This window comes from Sebastes umbrosus, chromosome 16 (assembly GCF_015220745.1).
Source record: "Sebastes umbrosus isolate fSebUmb1 chromosome 16, fSebUmb1.pri, whole genome shotgun sequence".
NCBI lineage: Eukaryota > Metazoa > Chordata > Actinopteri > Perciformes > Sebastidae > Sebastes > Sebastes umbrosus.
In genome coordinates, this window is record NC_051284.1 from 16,758,349 (window position 1) to 16,778,026 (window position 19,678).

General features: G+C 36.7%; 1 protein-coding gene across 1 annotated transcript in view; it reads right to left on the minus strand.

The window, feature by feature from the left end:
• The window catches only part of si:ch211-266g18.10 (titin), a 47,679-nt gene extending 30,145 nt beyond the window's left edge, over positions 1-17,534 (minus strand). Inside the window, exons 1-28 of the mRNA XM_037746467.1 lie at positions 17,089-17,534; positions 14,560-14,751; positions 14,388-14,471; positions 14,191-14,295; positions 13,934-14,089; positions 13,617-13,760; positions 13,353-13,496; positions 12,917-13,060; positions 12,688-12,807; positions 11,937-12,056; positions 11,792-11,836; positions 11,643-11,690; positions 11,514-11,540; positions 9,772-9,918; positions 8,280-9,680; positions 6,554-6,613; positions 6,243-6,377; positions 4,128-5,915; positions 2,927-3,022; positions 2,650-2,745; positions 2,357-2,407; positions 1,988-2,053; positions 1,619-1,714; positions 1,351-1,446; positions 1,060-1,110; positions 695-760; positions 326-421; positions 49-144 (exon numbers count right to left, since the gene is read on the minus strand). Of these exons, the coding sequence (XP_037602395.1) occupies positions 49-144; positions 326-421; positions 695-760; positions 1,060-1,110; positions 1,351-1,446; positions 1,619-1,714; positions 1,988-2,053; positions 2,357-2,407; positions 2,650-2,745; positions 2,927-3,022; positions 4,128-5,915; positions 6,243-6,377; positions 6,554-6,613; positions 8,280-9,680; positions 9,772-9,918; positions 11,514-11,540; positions 11,643-11,690; positions 11,792-11,836; positions 11,937-12,056; positions 12,688-12,807; positions 12,917-13,060; positions 13,353-13,496; positions 13,617-13,760; positions 13,934-14,089; positions 14,191-14,295; positions 14,388-14,471; positions 14,560-14,751; positions 17,089-17,098 (5,680 nt within the window). The 5' untranslated portion in view covers positions 17,099-17,534. The remainder of the gene's footprint in view (positions 1-48; positions 145-325; positions 422-694; positions 761-1,059; positions 1,111-1,350; positions 1,447-1,618; positions 1,715-1,987; positions 2,054-2,356; positions 2,408-2,649; positions 2,746-2,926; positions 3,023-4,127; positions 5,916-6,242; positions 6,378-6,553; positions 6,614-8,279; positions 9,681-9,771; positions 9,919-11,513; positions 11,541-11,642; positions 11,691-11,791; positions 11,837-11,936; positions 12,057-12,687; positions 12,808-12,916; positions 13,061-13,352; positions 13,497-13,616; positions 13,761-13,933; positions 14,090-14,190; positions 14,296-14,387; positions 14,472-14,559; positions 14,752-17,088) is intronic.
• Between the last annotated feature and the right edge of the window lie 2,144 nt (positions 17,535-19,678).

A 19,678-nucleotide genomic window follows, 5' to 3' on the forward strand; every position in this document is an offset into this window, starting at 1 on the left:
TAGCATAAAGTTAACATATCATTATATCTACTCTGGCCTGTTACTTACCTGTTTTTGTAACATTCATTTGCTCCTTTTTCAGGACAGGAACTATCTGCTTTTTGTTCGCTTTCAGCACCGTTACTGCCTTCTTGGGTTCATCAACTGAAATGAAAAGCAGAAAGCGACACAAGTGACCAATAATGTAATTTTCAGGTGAGGTCAGTCTCTCTTTTTGTTCCATTTAAACAACTGGGTTAAGCTGTCAGTGCAAAATGAATCACATATCAACCACAAGGATAAAATGTCATTGTGACCTGTTCTTCTACATACTGTATTATCTCACCTGCTTTTGTAACATTAAGATGTTCCTTCTTCAGGAGAGACGAAACCTCCTTCTTGACTACTTTAATCCTCCTTGCAGCCTTTTTGGATCCAGCGTCTGAAATAAAAAGGAAAAGCTGATTGAACAGTTTCACATAAATTATACAGAATAAATAAATAGAGTATACCCTTCATTGAACAAAATAAACATATTAATCTGTTTAACCTCCTTTAGGCTCCAGTCGGGCCTCTCTTTGGGTTCTTCTATGAGTAAGTAAATAATTTCAACTAATGCTTACAAATATTGTGTTGTCATGACAAACTGTACATGTATCATAACAGTATCTTTAGCCATGCTCGCAGTATGGCTCTATGGATTGCTTTGCATTACCTTGTTTTACAGGTTTAGTTTGGATTTTTTCCTTTGGCTCCTTCTTGGGCTCCTTGGGAGCTGCCACTGGTGGAAAATTATAACATCAAAAAGTCCTTATGGTTTAGGTTTATATAAAGATAAGTGTGACAATTTCTTTGAATACTGTAGTGTATATAACTTTTTACGCGTTCAATAAATAAAAAGTTAATGTCCGCACACCAAAACTACGCATAATATCTAAATATGTTTTCATTATTAAATGGTCTGATTAAAGATTGGCAAGATATAGGTTATGGAGCATCTAACCAGCTAAAAAAACATCGGATTCAATTTACTACAAATGAATTGACAATTAACACAAAAGATTAAAAGCATGCTCTTACCTTTCTTTGCAGGTTCTGGTTTAGCTTTCACCTTAGGAACTTCAGGAACCTCTATTATTGGAGAATATTCAAAAATATAATTCAATATCTCATCTTAGCTTCACATTAAACATGTAATGGTTGCACTTTATGGAAACTATAATTCTTCTCCTATGAGACAAGGACAGTGCTGTGTTAAAAGATGGTGGAACCCAATCCGTCACTAGATATGTCAGATTTATACTTGTCAAGTTGTTTTGTTCATGGCTTTTAGTTCACATATGATTACAATGACTCTGGCCTCTTACTTACCTATTTTTGTAATATTAATTTGCTCCTTTTTCAGGACAGGAACTATCTGCTTTCTGTTAGCTTTCATCACCGTTACTGCCTTCTTGGGTTCATCAGCTGAAATGAAAAGCAGAAAGTGACCAATAATGTAATTTTCAGGTGAGGACAGTCTCTCTTTTTGTTCCATTTAAACTACTGGGTTAAGCTGTCAGTGCAAAATGAATCACATATCAACCACAAGGATAAAATGTCATTGTGACTTGTTCTTCTACATACTGTATTATCTCACCTGCTTTTGTAACATTAAGATGTTCCTTCTTCAGGACAGACGCAATCTCCTTCTTGACTACTTTAATCCTCCTTGCAGCCTTTTTGGGTCCAGCATCTGTAATAAAAAGGAAAAGCTGATTGAACAGTTTCACGTAAATTATACAGAATAAATAAATAAAGTATACCCTTCATTGATCAAAATAAACCTATTAATCTATTTAGCCTCTTTTAGGCTCCAGTCGGGCCTCTCTTTGGGTTCTTCTATGATTAAGTACATAAGTACAACTAATGCTTACAGATATTATGTTGTCATGACAAACTGTACATGTATCATAACATTTTCTTTAGCAGTGCTCACAGTATGGCTCAATGGATGGCTTTGCATTACCTGGTTTTACAGGTTTAGATTTGATTTTTTCCTTTGGTTCCTTCTTGGACTCCTTGGGAGCTGCCACTGGTGGAAAATTATGACATCGACAAGCCCTTAAGTTTTAGGTTTATATAAAGATAAGTGTTTATTATGTGACAATTTCTTTGAATACTGTATATAACTTTTAACATGTTCTACAAATGAAAAGTTAATGTCAGCACACCAAAACTATGGATAATATCTAAATATATTTTCATTATTAAATGGTCTGATTAATGATTGGCAAGATATAGGTTATGGAGCATCTAACCAGCTAAAAAAACATCAGATTCAATTTACGACAAATTAATTGACAATTAACACAAAAGATTAAAAGCATGCTTTTACCTTTCTTTGCAGGTTCTGGTTTAGCTTTCACCTTAGGAACTTTAGGAACCTCTATTATTGGAGAATATTAAAAAAAATAATTCAATATCTCATCTTAGCTTCCCATTAGACATGTAATGGTTGCACTTTATTTGCAAACTATAATTATTCTCCTATTAGACAAGGACAGTGCTGTGTTAAAAGATGGTGGAACCCAATCTGTCACTAGATATGCCAGATTTATACTTGTCAAGTTGTTTAGTTTATAGCTTTAAGTTAACATATCATTATATTGACTCTGGCCTGTTACTTACCTGTTTTTGTAACATTCATTTGCTCCTTTTTCAGGACAGGAACTATCTGCTTTTTGGCAGCTTTCACCATCTTTACTGCCCTCATGGGTACATCAGCTGAAATAAACAGCAGAAAGCGACACAATTGACCAATAATGTAATTTTCAGGTGAGGACAGTCTCTCTTTTTGTTCCATTTAAACTACTGGTTTAAGCTGTCACTGCAAAATTGATAAAATATCAACGACAAGGATAAAATGTCACCGTGACTTGTTCTTCTATATACTGCATTATCTCACCTGCTTTTGTAACATTAAGATGTTCCTTCTTCAGGACAGACGCAACCTTCTTCTTGACTATTTTAATCTTCCTTGCAGCCTTTTTGAGTCCAGCGTCTGAAATAAAAAGGCAAAACGAATTGAACAGTTTCACATAAATTATACAGAATAAATAAATATACCCTTCATTGAACAAAAGAAACCTACCAATCTATTTAGCCTTCTTTAAATACCTCTACAAATACCTGTAATACTAATTTAATTCCCATCAGCCTTAGCTGTACTTTACATTTAGTGCAAATTAGCAAATATTAGCATGTTAACATGCTAAACTAGTGAATATTCAACATGGGGGTCCTCCCTACGTTCCTAGGGCCCTATGTTCTCGATATAAACTAACATTGTAAGAGAATGGCAAGGGCTATCTTCGCAGTTAGAGTTGCAACAAAGGGAGATAGACGTTTCAAATGCTGTTTGAATGGTAGAAATCCATTGCAGCCACTGTTGAGCTATCAATGTCTAAAGTCAGGAAAAAGTGTCTTGCCCACTAATTTGAGGGCATTAGTTTCAAGGAGTGTAACATCAGTAGGATATAAGCTGTAGGTAGGTGATTTCAACATATTGATCTAGGGAAACATACATTGAACATTTGATGTAGGGAAAAAATATAGCTTAGAACATAAAACAGAATAAGTCTCCTTAAAGGGACAGTGTGTAGGATTAGGCAGCATCTAGTGGTGTGGTTGCAGATTGAAACCGAGTACCCCTCCGCTCACCCCTCCCTTTCCAAGACTGTGGTAGCGTGAGCCGCAGCGTGAAAAACAGTGGTAACCTAATTTCCCTCTCTCAGAGGCCATCCTTACCATAATAACACTATTTTAGGAGCAACGGAAGTCAGATGGCGGTACCACGGTTTTGGTCTCTGTGCGAAACCTCAGTTTTACAAGCATGTTGAGAACATCCCAACAATGTCGGGAACATAGGACCCTGGGACATAGATACGCTCATGTGAATTATACCTGCTAAACATCAACATACTAGCATTGTCATATGTGAGCATGTAAGCATTATGATGTGAGCACTCAAAGCACCACTGTGTAGTATAGCCTCACTGAGCAGCTAGCATGGCTGTAGACTCTTACTATTGTTAATGGATTAGTTGGGAATATGGATCCTTATATTGTGTAATTGCAAAAACACTGCATTGCTGGCCTATGCATACCTGTCTTAGTATCTTTCTTCTTAACAGGTTCTTTGTCTTTGTGAGTCTTCTTGATTTCTTTCTCTTCTTTATCATGCTTTGGTGGTTTTCTTTCTTCCTTAGAGATCTTCTTTGGTTCCTTTTCTTCCTTGGGAATCATCTTGACCTCTTTCTTGTCTTTGGAAGGTTTCTCTTGGTCTTGTTCTTTGGAGAGCTTCTTCAGTACTGTCTCTCCCTTTCTAGACAGTTTTGTTGGTTCTTTTTCGCCTTTAGAAGGTTTCTCTGGTTCTTGTTTTTCTTTAGAGGGCTTCTTTGGTACTGCCCTTTCTTTAGAAGGCTTATCTGGTTGTTTCTTCTCTTTGGAGAGCTTTTCTGGTTCTTCTTTTGCAGGCTTTGTTACACCTCTCTCTTCTTTGGGAGGCTTTTTAACTTCTTTGGCCTCTTTAGGCTTTGCTGGTTCTTTCTCTTCTTTTGCCAGTTCTTTTTTGTGCGGTTTTGCCTCCACAGAAGGCCTTTTCACTTCTTTCCGTTCCTTAGAAGGCCTCTTGTCTTCCTTTACTTCTTTCATCTCTTTCTCTACTTTCTCCTCTTGAGGCTTTTTCAGTTTCTCTTCCTTTGAAGGTTTCAAGTCTACTCCTTTTTTGGGTGACTTCTTCTCTTTGAGAGACTTCATTTCTTTTGTTTCTTCTTTAGATGGTTTCTTCATTTCTTTCTTTTCTTTGAGAGGTTTCTTGACTTCTTTCTCTTCTTTAGATGGTTTCTTGACTTCTTTCTCTTCTTTAGCTGGTTTCTTGACTTCTTTCTTTTCTTTGAGAAGTTTCTTGACTTCTTTCTCTTCTTTAGCTGGTTTCTTGACTTCTTTCTTTTCTTTGAGAAGCTTCTTGACTTCCTTCTCTTCTTTAGATGGTTTCTTGACTTCTTTCTCTTCTTTGAGAGGTTTCTTGACTTCTTTCTTTTCTTTGAGAGGTTTCTTGACTTCTTTCTCTTCTTTGAGAGGTTTCTTGACTTCTTCCTCTTTAGATGGTTTCCTGACTTCTTTCTTTTCTCTGAGAGGTTTCTTGACTTCCTTCTCTTCTTTAGATGGTTTCTTTACATCTATCTCTTCTTTAGATGGTTTCTTGACTTCTTTCCTTTCTCTGAGAGGTTTCTTGACTTCTTTCTCTTCTTTGAGAGGTTTCTTGACTTCCTTCTCTTCTTTAGATGGTTTCTTTACATCTATCTCTTCTTTAGATGGTTTCCTGACTTCTTTCTTTTCTTTGAGAGGTTTCTTGACTTCTTTCTCTTCTTTAGATGGTTTCTTGACTTCTTTGTCTTCTTTGAGTGGTTTCTTGGCCTCTTCCTTTTCTTTGAGAGGTTTCTTGACTTCTTTCTCTTCTTTGAGAGGTTTCTTGACTTCTTTCTCTGCTTTGAGAGGTTTCTTGACTTCCTTCTCTTTTTTGAGAGGTTTCTTGACTTCTTTCTCTTCTTTAGCTGGTTTCTTGTCTTCTTTCTTTTCTTTGAGAGGTTTCTTGACTTCTTTCTCTTCTTTAGATGGTTTCTTGACTTCTTTCTTTTCTTTGAGAGGTTTCTTGACTTCTTTCTCTTCTTTAGATGGTTTCTTGACTTCTTTCTTTTCTTTGAGAGGTTTCTTGACTTCTTTCTCTTCTTTAGATGGTTTCTTGACTTCTTTCTTTTCTTTGAGAGGTTTCTTGACTTCTTTCTCTTCTTTAGATGGTTTCTTGACTTCTTCCTTTTCTTTGAGAGGTTTCTTGACTTCTTTCTCTTCTTTGGATGGTTTCTTAGGTTCTTCCTTCTTTTTCGGCTCTTCTTCTGCAAGCAATCATCAAAGTGTTAGTTTTTCATGTACTCTTAGATGTCAGTAACAGACTTGATATTGTAGCACTTTTGAAGCTGGACAAAGTACCTGGTGCCCTTTGTGTACAAGTGGGGAGGTTACTGATACTGATAATTTGTTAAGAGAAGCATGTACTAGTGGTATACACCTGCTTTACATGTTGAGCACTGTTGCAGCATTCTGTTGTGTACATACTTCATATTTTGTATATTTACTCTACAAAAGGTAACAGCCTTGTTTTTATTTTTACACATATACACATTTGAACAATATTTTGTACTTTCACCGTTGAGTGTGATTACCTTTGGGCTTCGGTTGTTTCTTCTCAAGGGGTTTGACCTCCTCCTTTAGCTTATCCTCCTTTAGTTTTATCTGTATGGTTTCCTCAAGTTTGGCATCCACTTTTTTCTCCTTTTCAGTTTCTGTGATTTTGAGGTCTGTAAGCAGCAATAAATCCTCATAGGTAAAACTATCAGATGCTTATGTGCGTAGAGTACCTTCTTGTTTACAGTAAATTATACTAAATCCAGGCATTTAATCAAAACATGAAGAAATATAATATAATATTGGGTGTAAGCAAAGTGAAGAAGGTGTACAATTTCAAGAGTATTACCTTTAATAATGGCATCTTTAACTTCTTTTATTGCATGTCTTTCCTTTGCCTCTTTGAGAACTAAAGTATATCATGCAGACATATTTAAATATATACAATACAACATACAGTGCAGTTCTGACCAGTAATCAGAGAGTAATATTAGGCTTTTCACACTGCATATTCTTAGCCAACGGCTATCCTTAGCCCCAGGCTAAGTGCAGTGTGAAAAGCCCAGTCATCATGACAAATAATCATGCTTGCATAAGCACTATAAGCACTACAGCGTTGAAAACACTGATCAAAACCACACCACAACTAGATATTATATTGTTAAAACAATCACACCTTAGTTTTAGAGCTAGACTGTAGAGATCTACAATAAAGTCATAATAACTAGGTATACATGTATTTTTGTATCATGCCCTCATCCAGAAACCTATCAAGGTTTTTCTCTGTCCGTTAGCTCCATCTAGCTGCCCTCTGTACTATTAGCTGCCTAAGGCAAAGACTGTTTGGTCTGAAGCGGGAACACTTAAGTACATAATTAGCACCTTGGGGAAATAGATTTTGCTTTACTGAGTCATCAAAAAGAAAAGAGCACAGTGAAAAGAGCGCTGTGCTGTATTAGTCCCAAGATCCTCTTTCCCTGCAGCTATTAACACCTAAGTCAGGATGAGTTTCTGATCTGATCTAAATAAAACTTTAGTTAGATTTGATCTGGTTATGTCCATCTTTAATTGCTTTCCAATTAAAACAATGACTATAATTGGTCTCTTAAAGAAACCCCCCAACATATTGGGAAATGTGCTTATTTTTCCTGTAGTCAGATGAAAAGATCAATATCAGTTTAATCCCTGTGTGTCCAGTACAGATGTTGGTCAGGCACACAAAACTTTTTTTTTCTAGAATGGGACTAGTAGCCATCCATGGATATATAAATGGCAAAGGTGACCTTGTTTCTCACAAGGAAGTGGAGTATTATGATCCCAGAGCCACGTAAGCCCAACCTAAGAGTGTTCAGACTGAACTCAAACCTAAATTTAGAGGCTACGCTATAGTACAGTCAATGACATGAGCAAAGACATGAGTTGACTTGACCAACATCCCCCTTGGGCAACACAAATTGAGGTGCAGACATGTCTGGGCGAGTTTACTAACTCAATTGTGGGCTACAACTTGAGCCCTGGTATTTTTTAGCCTATATTTGTTTACAATTTGGCAATTTGGCACCATTAAAAGTATGCTGAATTACCTATTAGCAGTTCCTGTTTGCAATACCCAGGTTATACTGACAACAAGTTACGGAGGTGACTTGTTGTTGCTGCAAGCTGGTTTAGGTATTTATCCTATTTACCTTCTCCTCTGATTTGGGGTAAAAGAGCAGACAAAAAAAGTATTTCCTAAAATGTTGAAATGTTTCGCTAATCTATAATGAAAAACCTTTTGTGATGAAAATCATTTTGTTGGTTTAAAACCTTGATGATTAAAACAGTACAACACAATGAAAATATGAAACATGTCAGTAAATCAGTCATCGAACAAATATCTGTTAGGCCCTAATAACATTAATCACGTCACAACCGAGTGGTCCTTTGAAAACATGTTAAGAAAGTGTTAAGATGATAAATATCCACACGTTACATTTGTCATTATTAACACACTCAAGATTCAGAAACATTTTCATTACCTGATAATGAAAAAAAAGGATGAAAAATATGTGATGATAATGATGAGAGTGTTGTACCTTTCTCATGTTTGTGAAGATGTTCTTCTTTGTGAGCCGCTCTGGATCCGACTCTTCTGAGCCTCTGAAAGGGAAAATGAACCTTCCTCCTTCGTTTGAGTCCAGTTTTCCTACTTTCACTGTTGTTGTTGTTTTCATCAAGTTCCTCGATGATGTCGGAGTATTCGTCTTGGTCATCGTGAACAGTTGTTTCTTCTTCGTCCTCATTATCCGATTCAGGCACTACACTGGCATTATCGAGCTTTTCAGCTGCCAGAATTTTAATATCAAGTTGTTGGACATTTTTTTCATCCTCATCCTCCACTTCTCCTTCGTCCTCCTTTAAATCCTCATCATCGTCCAGATCTAAAGCTTGATCGTCCTGGTCAGTTTTTACAAACTGATCTTTGACATCAGTGTCGGTTATTTCAATGTTTTTTTCGTCTCTTTCTTCATCAACATGAAGATCTTCATCTTCAATCTCCTCCTCATCAGCATCTCCTTCTGTTTTTGTCAGTTCCTCATCTTTTACCAGAAAGTCAGTTTTCGTCTCCTCCTCATCTTCAACTGCATCTTCTTCAATTTTTGTCTCCTTCTCCTTTTCATCTTCTACAAAATCTTCTGTTTTGGTCTCCTCTTCCTCCTCTTCATCTTCGACTGCATCTTCTTCAGTTTTGGTCTCCTCCATCTCATCTTCTAATGCATCCTCAGTTTTGGTCTCCTCTTCCTCCTCCTCATCTTCGACTGCATCTTCTTCAATTTTTGTCTCCTTCTCCTTTTCATCTTCTACAAAATCTTCTGTTTTGGTCTCCTCCTCCTCCGCCTCCTCTTCCTCCTCCATCTCATCTTCTAATGCATCCTTAGTTTTTGTCTCCTCCTCCTCTTCCTCCCCATCTTCTACCAAAATTTCTTCAGTTTTTGTTTCCTCCTCCTCGTCCTCGTCCTCATCCTCGTCCTCCTCCTCCTCCTCCTCTCCTTCTATCAAAACTTCTTCAGCTTTGGTCTCCTCCTCCTCCTCTACCAAATCTTCCATTTTGGTCTCCTCCTCCTCCTCCTCCTCCTCCTCTACCAAATCTTCCATTTTGGTCTCCTCTTCCTCCTTCTCTTCTTTTACTGCATCTTCTGTTTTTGTTTCCTCCTCTTTCTCCCTCTCTACCAAAACTTCTTCAACTTTGATCTCCTCTTCCTCAGCTTCTATCACCTCTGCTTCAGTGTTTGGTTCCTCTTCTTGTTCTTCTTCATCATCCTCTGTTTTCAATTCCTCCTCCTCTTCTGTACCAACATCTTCCTCATCTTCTTTTTCCTCCTCCTCGTGTGCTGCCTCCTCCTCCGTTTTAATCTCCTCTTCCTCAGTATCAACCTCTTCTCCCTCTTCTTCCCGTGATGGTTCATGTTCAGTCTCTTCAAGGTCGACATGTTTCACTAGTGATGTGATAGCAACAAATTTAGTGCCTGTTATTGATCTTGTATTTGACTAATGAATGTGACTATTTGAGAAAAAACGTATGAATACCATCCTCCTCCTCATCTGCTTCACTGGTGGCTTCAGTGGAAGCTTCAACCTCCTCCTCCTCCTCTTCCTCCTCCTCCTCAATCTTTGAGGCTTCACTTAACTCTGCAGCAGCGGCTTCATCTTTGGCAGCTTGCATGATCTCTGTAACTGTATCATTAACCCACGTGACCTGTCTTATCTGACCTTCACATCTTTAAACGAAAACGCAGCTCCAAACTTATTTCCAGGTACAGAAGAATTTGATGGGGTGAAATGGGAACAATGACCATTTATAACGTTATATAGTACACACCACATGCTGCAATTAATGACTTTCTCCATTTGTTCCTATAATTAAAATTAGCTTGCTGCCAACAAATCTTAGGAAATGACCAAAACCAAAAATGCAGTAGTTCATCTTTTAATATTTTCTGACATTTGGACTGAAGAATCTTTATAAAATGTTAATTTTTTTTAAAATATGGGCAGGTGAAAAAATCACAGCTGAGCACTGTACCTTTTAGCAAACTTTACTCAAACAACAGTAAATAGTGCATTTGTCGGGGACTATTTTCAGCGACGTATTAATGCACATTTCTTGCTCTAGTGAGTAGCAGAAGTGTGTACTTGAGATTGATTCAAAATAAACTAGTGTTACAATGTTCATCATAGTGAAGTTCAATGTAACCCAGTGAAATAATGTGGCTCACTGATGGAGTTTTTAATTTTTTTTGGACAAAAGTAGAGGTCTACCGAAGGAATGGGTACGAATAATAGATTAATCTAATCGCACACTAAACTTTTCTAACAAATACTGTAAATACTATATACTGAACATCAGATATTATTTTTGGATGGAAAGAGTGTCTCTTACTTAGATGGGTTGTTTGTAGCCTTAATGTTACTAGGCTAGCAAGTTTATCTAAGTCTCAAACTAAAACGTGAGAATCAACATCCCTATGGCACAGAGAAATGAGATATATCAGGACACAGACATGACTTGTTAGTTTGATGGATTCATTGTTGGTTTTAATTTTTTTCATGGGATTTGTTGGCAAAAAGAAAAATATAGAGATATTACCAGACTTATTCTTTTTCCTCCTGTCACCACCCCCAAATATTACCGCCCAAAATGACTGTAGTTAATGATATTCTGAAGGCTCACTTTTGAAACATGTGGTGTAGACTTGTGTGATTCCATGCAAAGATAAAATCAAATATTCCACACGAAAATCATCCAGTACGAACAATCCAGATAAATACACACATAAAGTATATCACAAATGTTTTAAGTCAGTCAGAGGAATGCAACTCCAAAAGACACATATTAAAGACAAATTTTCATGCTCATTATAACAAAGAAATATTTTTTTTTGATGACTGTAACAAAAACAACTTAATGGTAAAACACATGACTGCAGTTCCATGAAATGTTATAACCCACAAACGGTCAGGGAGAGATGCAGTCACCAAATCGTTATATAGACATTTAATACAATGAAAGTATACAGTGATTATGATGAATATTTGTTAAAGTAAACAATGGAGTTTATTCAAACAACAATGACATACAATTTCATCGTACTTCAGGCTTGCTGTATTATACTGAACATGACATGAGGCAGACTTGAGACCAGTTGATACATAGTGGTAAGAAAAACAAAAATCAATGCGAACATGCATGAAAGGCAACTACTTGCTGGCAACACACATTGCTCATATCCAAAATAAACATTCGTACGTATATGGTGGTGTTTTCTTACCTTTTTCAAAAGGTGGCAGAAATTCACCTACATTTCAAAGGAAATATGGTAATGAAAGACAATTAGCTTCATTTTTAATAAATTATTTTAGTTTTACAGCAAAGAAAATGGAGAAAAGTCATAACTTACCTTTCCTGTGCAGCAGATTTATATCAGCTGAGGAAGCTACAATTTCATCTAAACAAAGAGAAAAAACAGACATGTGCAAATGGGGTGTAATTTCTAGTCATACTGTAAGATACTTTTAGGTGTATTAAAACTTTAATAAAAAGTGAAACCTTTTTCAGTTACAATATTTACAACCGGTGTGGCGACAGGTTCACCTAAAACAAGAGAAGAAAATATGACACAGGTGTCAGTATAGTTTTAATAGTATTTTTATCTTTAGTTAAGTTATTATATAACTAATGCAAACAAGCATACCTTGATCACCAACCAGCATGCTCGACATGTAAGCCACGAACACATCTTTCTTGTCTGAGAACTCCAACAAGGCATCTTCAACAACTTTCATGGGGTCAATGGACACTTCGGGCACGATCCCTGAAATATCAGCACAGCACAGAGTCAGTTAAAGCTGCTGTTCATAAATAAATACAACTTCCGATTGTTTACTATTTCTTCCATACTCATTCACATCTTAGTATGAGTATATACATTAAAATGCAAACACATTGATATACCAACAAGTTCTCATCCCAACTTGTCACATACTGCCGCTTTGTCACACTCCTTGCCGTCACTTTCAGTTTAGGCAACAAAACCACTTAGGTTTAGGAAAAAACTACATGGGAAAGTAAAACTTCACACACAAACAGCGGTCTCCTGGATGAAAGCCTTGTGTTTGTTGGACCTATCCACCTTAAATCCACTTTAAACTACGTCACCACACTCCCGGCGCACCATCTCAGAGTGTTTAATGTTACCGCGGATGGGTATACCTTGTAGTTAATCGAACGCCCAGTGCGTCTTATACCAGCGCTACGTGCTGGTATAAGACGCACTGGGCACCGCCGCACTGGCACCGGGTGCCTTGTGCAGCGGTATCGAATGGCGATGGCCTTGACAAAGCCTCAGTATTTGACGCCCTGCAAAAGACAGCAGGCTGGATATACCAGCAATAGTATTGTAATGCGGCTGATTTGTAAATATGTCGTCATGTGTTAAAACAGACCTTGTTCACCAGACAGCGATGTGGAGACGTAGCTCACGAGCATGTTCATCTGTTCGGTGGTGATTTCTGCTGTTCTCTTCAGAGCTGACATGGGGCTGAATTCCAGAGCATCCTGGATATCTGATCAACAGAAAAGTCAAAGTGAAAACTGCAGTTTGCAGGCGACAGCAGAGTATACATCGCAGTGGTACACATACTAGTAGATTAGGTTAATGCTTAAATACTGTACCTTTTAATGTGTCCAGTATCACATCAAAGATGGCACAGAGCACATCCTGGATGTATCCTGATATTCCACTCACAAAGTCGTTAGCAACACTGAAGGCATTTCTGCCAACAGCCACAGGATCAATGAAGCTAATGTCAGTGATTCCTGAGTCAAACAAACACACATTCAGTCCAAAGCTCCAGTGAGTTACTTCATTCAGCAAATTCAATCGTTTTTTATTAACAGACATTTGAAAAAACAGTTAAACCCCAATGGGAAAAGATATTGGCCAATAATCAATCATTTTACACCCACGACAAACACAAGCTAACAGTTATAATCTTGATTTAGTAATTAATTTGGGCAACAAATAAGGATTCAACAATGCAGACATAGTAATGTTTTGTGTCAATATTGCACCACAATCAATACAAAGGTTAAAATATGATGCAGGTACCTTTTGTAATATCCAGTATGCTGTCTATGATGACAGAGAGCACCCCCTGGATGTAGTCCACGATTTCATTCGCGGTGTCATTAGCAAAACTAAAGACATTTCTGCCAACTACCACAGGGTCCATGAAGCTAATATCCATGGTTCCTGAGAAGAATAAATAGAAAAAAAATATGTAAAATCAATACTGTATGCTGTGTTAAATTGTCATTTTAATATCTGAAGAGGTTACAGATTAGAGAGATGTTAAATGTGGAGCGTAAATACCTTTCACTACACCCAGAATTGTGTCCAAAATGCCACAGAGCACATCCCGGATGTAGCCCCCCACTCCGCACACAAAGTCATTAATAACACTGAAGGCACCTCTGCCTGTGACCACCGGGTCAATGTAGCTAATGTCAACTTTTCCTGAGGAATAAAAAAAGTATTAATAATATAGGCAAACATAAACGGCAAGAATTATTGAATTACTTGAATTAGTCTTTTTTACTCAGGTTATTAGGGTAATTATCATGTTATTTGCATGTGAATAAAAAAAGGAAGGCAGATAAATTCCTTAGTCACAAATATAGAATACTTACCTTTATTTATATCCAATATAGTATCCAATACAGTGTCTACAATGGCACACATTGTGTCCCTGAAGGTGCCTGCAACTCCGTGCATGAAATCATTAGTTGAATGGAAAGCTCGTCTACCGACAACCACAGGGTCAACATAGCTGAGGTAGAAGTTCCCTGTGGGTTTGGGAGTAGATTGTTTGAGTCATTGTTACATCACATGTGTGTTAAAATGTTCACAACTTCATTTTGTTCTGGTTGAGTGTGCTTTCATATACCTTCCTCATCTGAAAAATGGCGAACAAATCCATCTTTTGCTTCCGATATTTCCTCAGCTGCGTAAGTGGCAACGGACCTGGGGTCACTTAAATCAGGTGCACATTCTAGGGGCCCAGAAATAAGAGTCATGTATTATACAATACTTGCTTCAGCACTACTAAAAAGGTGTGTTATGCATGCTGTCTCTCTTATGTACCTTGAAACTTATTGAGCAGACTGGATACTTCATCAACAGCGTCGTTTACAGCTTTCACAGGGTCCGAAACGATTTGCTGAATGTCTGAGAATAATAACAGATGATGTGATAATATGCATGACTGATGATTGAAATTCTAAAAAGATTTTTTTTCCATTTTGAGGTGACTAACCAGGGACTGCCTTGTACTCCACAAAGTCAAACATCACCACTCCCACCACCACCCAGGACAGGAGAGCAGCCAGGGCAATCAGCAACTCTGCAGACATTTTCAGCTTCCCGAGGATACCCAGACCTTTGGACTTGAGAGAGCTCGTCTGTGGTGCAGCTGCTCCATTGGACCCACCGGCTGCGGATGGGGCTCCTTTACGTGAAAAAAAACAACAACAATAACTCTCAACATTATCAAGACGGTCCTGTTGGGGTCAACTTTTGCTGCTTGGTTTCCTATTATACTGGAACAAGTAGGAATAAGTGCTATTTTTTACTTTGCGATGTATTCTTACATATTTGGTTTGTCCTTTTACAGTCAGACCCAATTCTCACTGTATATAACAAACATACAGTGGCATACAGCTGGTTAACTATGATTGGGAAAGTGTTGTACGCATGTATGTATAGTGTTCTTTTCTAACCTACACCGTCATAAGCATGTATGGATGTGTAGCCTACCTTTTTGAAAATACTGGAGCCATGCAGACCAATAAGTCAACAGGGCCGGTATATCGGCCAAATTGCAAATATATCAGCATCTGCTTGTATGATGGCACTGAGATAACAAAAATATGTGTCAAAATTACATAGTTTTTCTGCCAGAGGGCGCTGAGATGTTTATTTTTTTACTGTAAAATGTGCCACTCAGGACATATCTACTAATAATCATATTTATGAAACAATGGCAAATATATTGTTAAGAGATTATCTAAAAACTCTTAAATATCGATATCAGAATATAAAAAATCTGATGTAGTCTAGTCTAATTATTGGTCAGGCTCCTGAAAATCTGCTCTGTCAAAAACTTCACTTCACTTTTATGTAGGTTTTTTTTTCTAACATTAAATATTTATGACGGAATAAGCAAATATCATAGTTAAAGTTCTGAAAAACATCCTTAGTTATTATTTATTAGAAGTTTAACACTCAAATCTCATCTAAACTGCTTCATCAGGATTGTGTGGGTGTGGTTTGATCACATTTAATTGACAATGCTGGCAACATCAGTAAACTAGCCACACAAGTGTCATTAGGTTATTATTCAAATGTTTTTGAACTCTGATTGGTGCACAGAAATAAATGACATCACCATTTTCAGTCCAACCCACTTCAGGCAAGTGAGAAAAGCAAGAACAAAAATACAAAAACAAAACACAAATACAGAATTTTTTTTCGTGTGAAAAAATAAAAAAACAAAACTGTTCCAACAACTTTAACAGAAAATTGCATGTCCATGTATAGAACCACATTGCTCATAGTAAAAAGTTGATTGAGAAAATAGTTTTTTTTAAGGCCTTTAATTGAGGATGTGGTTCAGTAATTGATAAACAATAATAAAAAACATATTAGTGGAAGTTCCTGATATATTTTTACCTTGAATATTACTTACTTAATATTACTTACTACTGCTATTAATATATTACATCAAACTAAGAATATCCACTAGCTTTAAAAATCAGTTCTCCCATTAATTTAATACTAGTAACAACTTTTAACTTGAACACAGTAGCATGGTTTAGTCAAATCTCTGACTCTGACGTTCTTCTGGCATGTTTTGGGATAATAATGTCCATCCATAGCCACCTTTCCAGTCTCATCATCAACACACTACAGCTAAACCATGACAGGTGAAGGATATATCCCTTGTGAAAGGATTAAAACTTTACACGATGGAGACAGTGTGTTGCATCAAAACAAGTAAACTCATTTCCGGATGCTGAGGGATTATGTGAATTAAATGAAACTGTTTGGCAACATCTTGTCAGATTAAAGATCAGAAAAGATTGAAATCATCTGTTATTGGCGTTTCATCAGGTTATCCAGACACATATGCACATGAGTCCGCAAAATGGAAAATTCTTGTGATGGCATTTATTGACACCGTCACCCTCGCCATCATCAACACTGCTGTACTTTCCAACTTGGACCATGGTGCCAAGGTGTTAGAGACACCTTCTAACTGTGAATGAACTCTAAGCATGCCTGACGAATGATTCACTTCCTCAAATACAAATGCTGAGTTATGAAAAAAAACTCTTAACAGTCCCTTCAGAGTTATTCAGGATGGACAGTTGGTGTCAGTATTTCATCACAAATGTATTCTGAAGGAAAAACTGCCTGTTATTGCTCAATTCATTCAAGCCCTGAAGCTTCATCAAACAAAAGTTTTGGTTGGAAAATACCAATTGTTTGAGCAGATTACATAAGAAATATAAGCTTATTTTTTAAATGTCACAAAGAGAGTTGAAAACCAGAGGTCAGCCCCAGCAGCAGTCATGTCTGTCACAGGAGAGCAACACTAATACTCCGGCTACATGATATCCTGTATTTATAGCAACTGACTTTCAACACATTTTCCTAAGAGGACGTACCCTATCAAAACACTGCCATTTATTTATTACATAGCATATATCACTTTGGCTTTCTGTGCTGTAGCAAACAGTAAATGTTGTTTATTTCAGTGCTGATGCAGGTGTAACAGTCCTACCTTCAGCCATGGTGATATGGAGACAATTTCAGCTATAATCCTTTGAGTTAGGGGCAAAGCCTCCTCATGCAGAAGTGAATGGAAAATCACAGCTTCAGTACGAATCCAATCAGCATCCACTAATCTGTAAAAAGTGTCCAAGTTAGTAAATTATTCCATTTCCACTTGGCGATCACAGTCTTGTCTCCTGACTTGCGTAATCCACAGGCTGAATTTCTCCAAGATTTAAAAAGAAATGAAGAAAATGGAAAAATCAAGCATAAATTTTACGATTTTCAGGTGTTTGGAGAATTTGGAGCTGCCAGTGCGGCAGCATTGCAGAGGAGGATCTCTGGGGATGGTGGGGCAAAGGAAAGCAAAGCAGGGGAAGGAAAGAGCCAAGCTAAGCAAAGGGCTGGGTAGGCTGAGGTGGAACAGACAGAATATCCCACCCAGTGTTATTGGTGCCTCACATGGGTATAGGTCAGAGCACAGCACAGGGGGGCTTCAAGGTAACTTTATCCCCCAGAAGGTCCGGGTTATTCTTAGCTGGAGCTCTGTACACCAGCTGCTCTGGCAGGCCTTTTTTGGCGGTTGAAGGGGTGTGTGTTTGTGTGAGATCAGTTAGCTGAATTGGGCACCCCTACTGGCGGAGAACTTTAATCTACCCACTAAACTGGACCAAAACCAGGTGCACAAGATCAAGAACAACACTGGTGAAAACTGTGCTTAAAAAGTTTCACTGTCCAGGAACAGCAAACATTATGCTCAAACATTTGTGATCTCTTCCTCCTACTGCCATTAATGTGGGTGACTTTGGTTATACAGAATGTGGCAGCTTCAAAATAAACATATTTCTAAAATTATAAACTACATCACTAATGAACTAAAAAGAAAGGTCTAGCTTGTGCATTTATATTGGGATCCTTTTAACAAACTGCATGAGCTGACACATTTATTAGTGATTTGTTAACTATATGTACAATATAGAAACTATTTACAAGGTAAATAAGTAAAAAGTAAACAAAAGGAAAGAAATAATTTTCCCTTGAAAACATTAAAAAACAAACAACTACAGACGAGCTGGCTTCTCTGTGAAGTTGTCACAGTGGTGCTAAATGGAAAGTTAAAGGACAACTAAAGTTATTACAATTCATCCTGAAGGGGACATATAGTAAATGTCTCAGTGTCAGTTGGTTAAAACCACAAATGTCAACCTCCTGGTGGCGCTAGAGGAAAAGTCAGAGGATCCTCAAAGTCATTAGGATTCATTATACTGACTATTCACTATTCATTATACTGACTATTCACTATTGACAATACTGCCTGCAAAAACCTTGATACAATTATTTCTTCACACTCCTTAAAACATGAGCACCTTCCTTTTTATGACATACTATACTATGAATTTTGTATGACATTTTGTATGGCATACTATACTATGATTTCTTTATGACATACTATAATTGTTTTCGACATACTATTCTATGACTTTTTCTCATGAAATATTTTGACATGGTATACTATGACTTTTTTTCATGAAATTTTTTGACATACTATACTATGACTTTTTTAATGAAATTTTCCATCATACTATAATATGACTTTTTTTTCATGAAATCTTTCGACATGTTATAGTATAACTTTCCTTAATGACATTTTTTCGACATACTATACTATGACTTTTTTTCATGAAATTGTACGACATACTATACTATGACTTTTTCTCATGAAAGTGTTCGACATATTATACTATGACTTTTTTCATGAAATTTTTCGACATACTACACTATAACTTTTTCTCATGAAATATTTTGACATACTATACTATGACTTTTTTTCATTAAATTGTTCGACATACTATACTGTGACTTTTTTTCATGAAATTTTTTGACATACAATACTATGACTTTTTCTCATGAAAGTGTTCGAAATATTATAATATGAATTTTTTCATGAAATTTTTCGACATACTATACTATGACTTTTTTCATAAAAAAATGTCGACATACTATATATACTATGACTTTTTTTCATCAACATTTGTAACATGCTATACATGGCTTCTTTAATGAAATCATTCGACATGCTATGATAGGATTTTTTTCATGACATTTGTAAACTTGCTATGATATGAAACTATGAAATTAAATTTCTCATGAACTTTTTCGACGTAATATACGATGACTTGTGATGAAAAAAGGCATAGTATAGCATGTAAAAAAATTCATTAAAAAAGTCATAGTATAGCATGTCAAAAGATTTCATGAAAAAAGTCATAGTATAGCATTTCGAAAAATTTCATGAAAAAAGTCATAGAATAGTACGTTGAAAATTTCATGAAAACAAAATCATAGTAAAGCATGTTGAAAATTTTGATGAAAAAAGTCATAGTATAGCAGGTCAAAAATGTAATGAAAAAAGGCAAAATACAGTATGTCAAAAAATTTCATGAAAAACATCAGCGTATAGTATGTCGAAACAGTTTATGAAAAAAATCTTTTCATAGTTTCATAGCATAGCAACTTTAGAAATGTCATAAAAAAAGTCAAGCATAGCATGTCGAAAAATGTTGATGAAACAAAGTCACAGTATAGAATACTGCCAATTT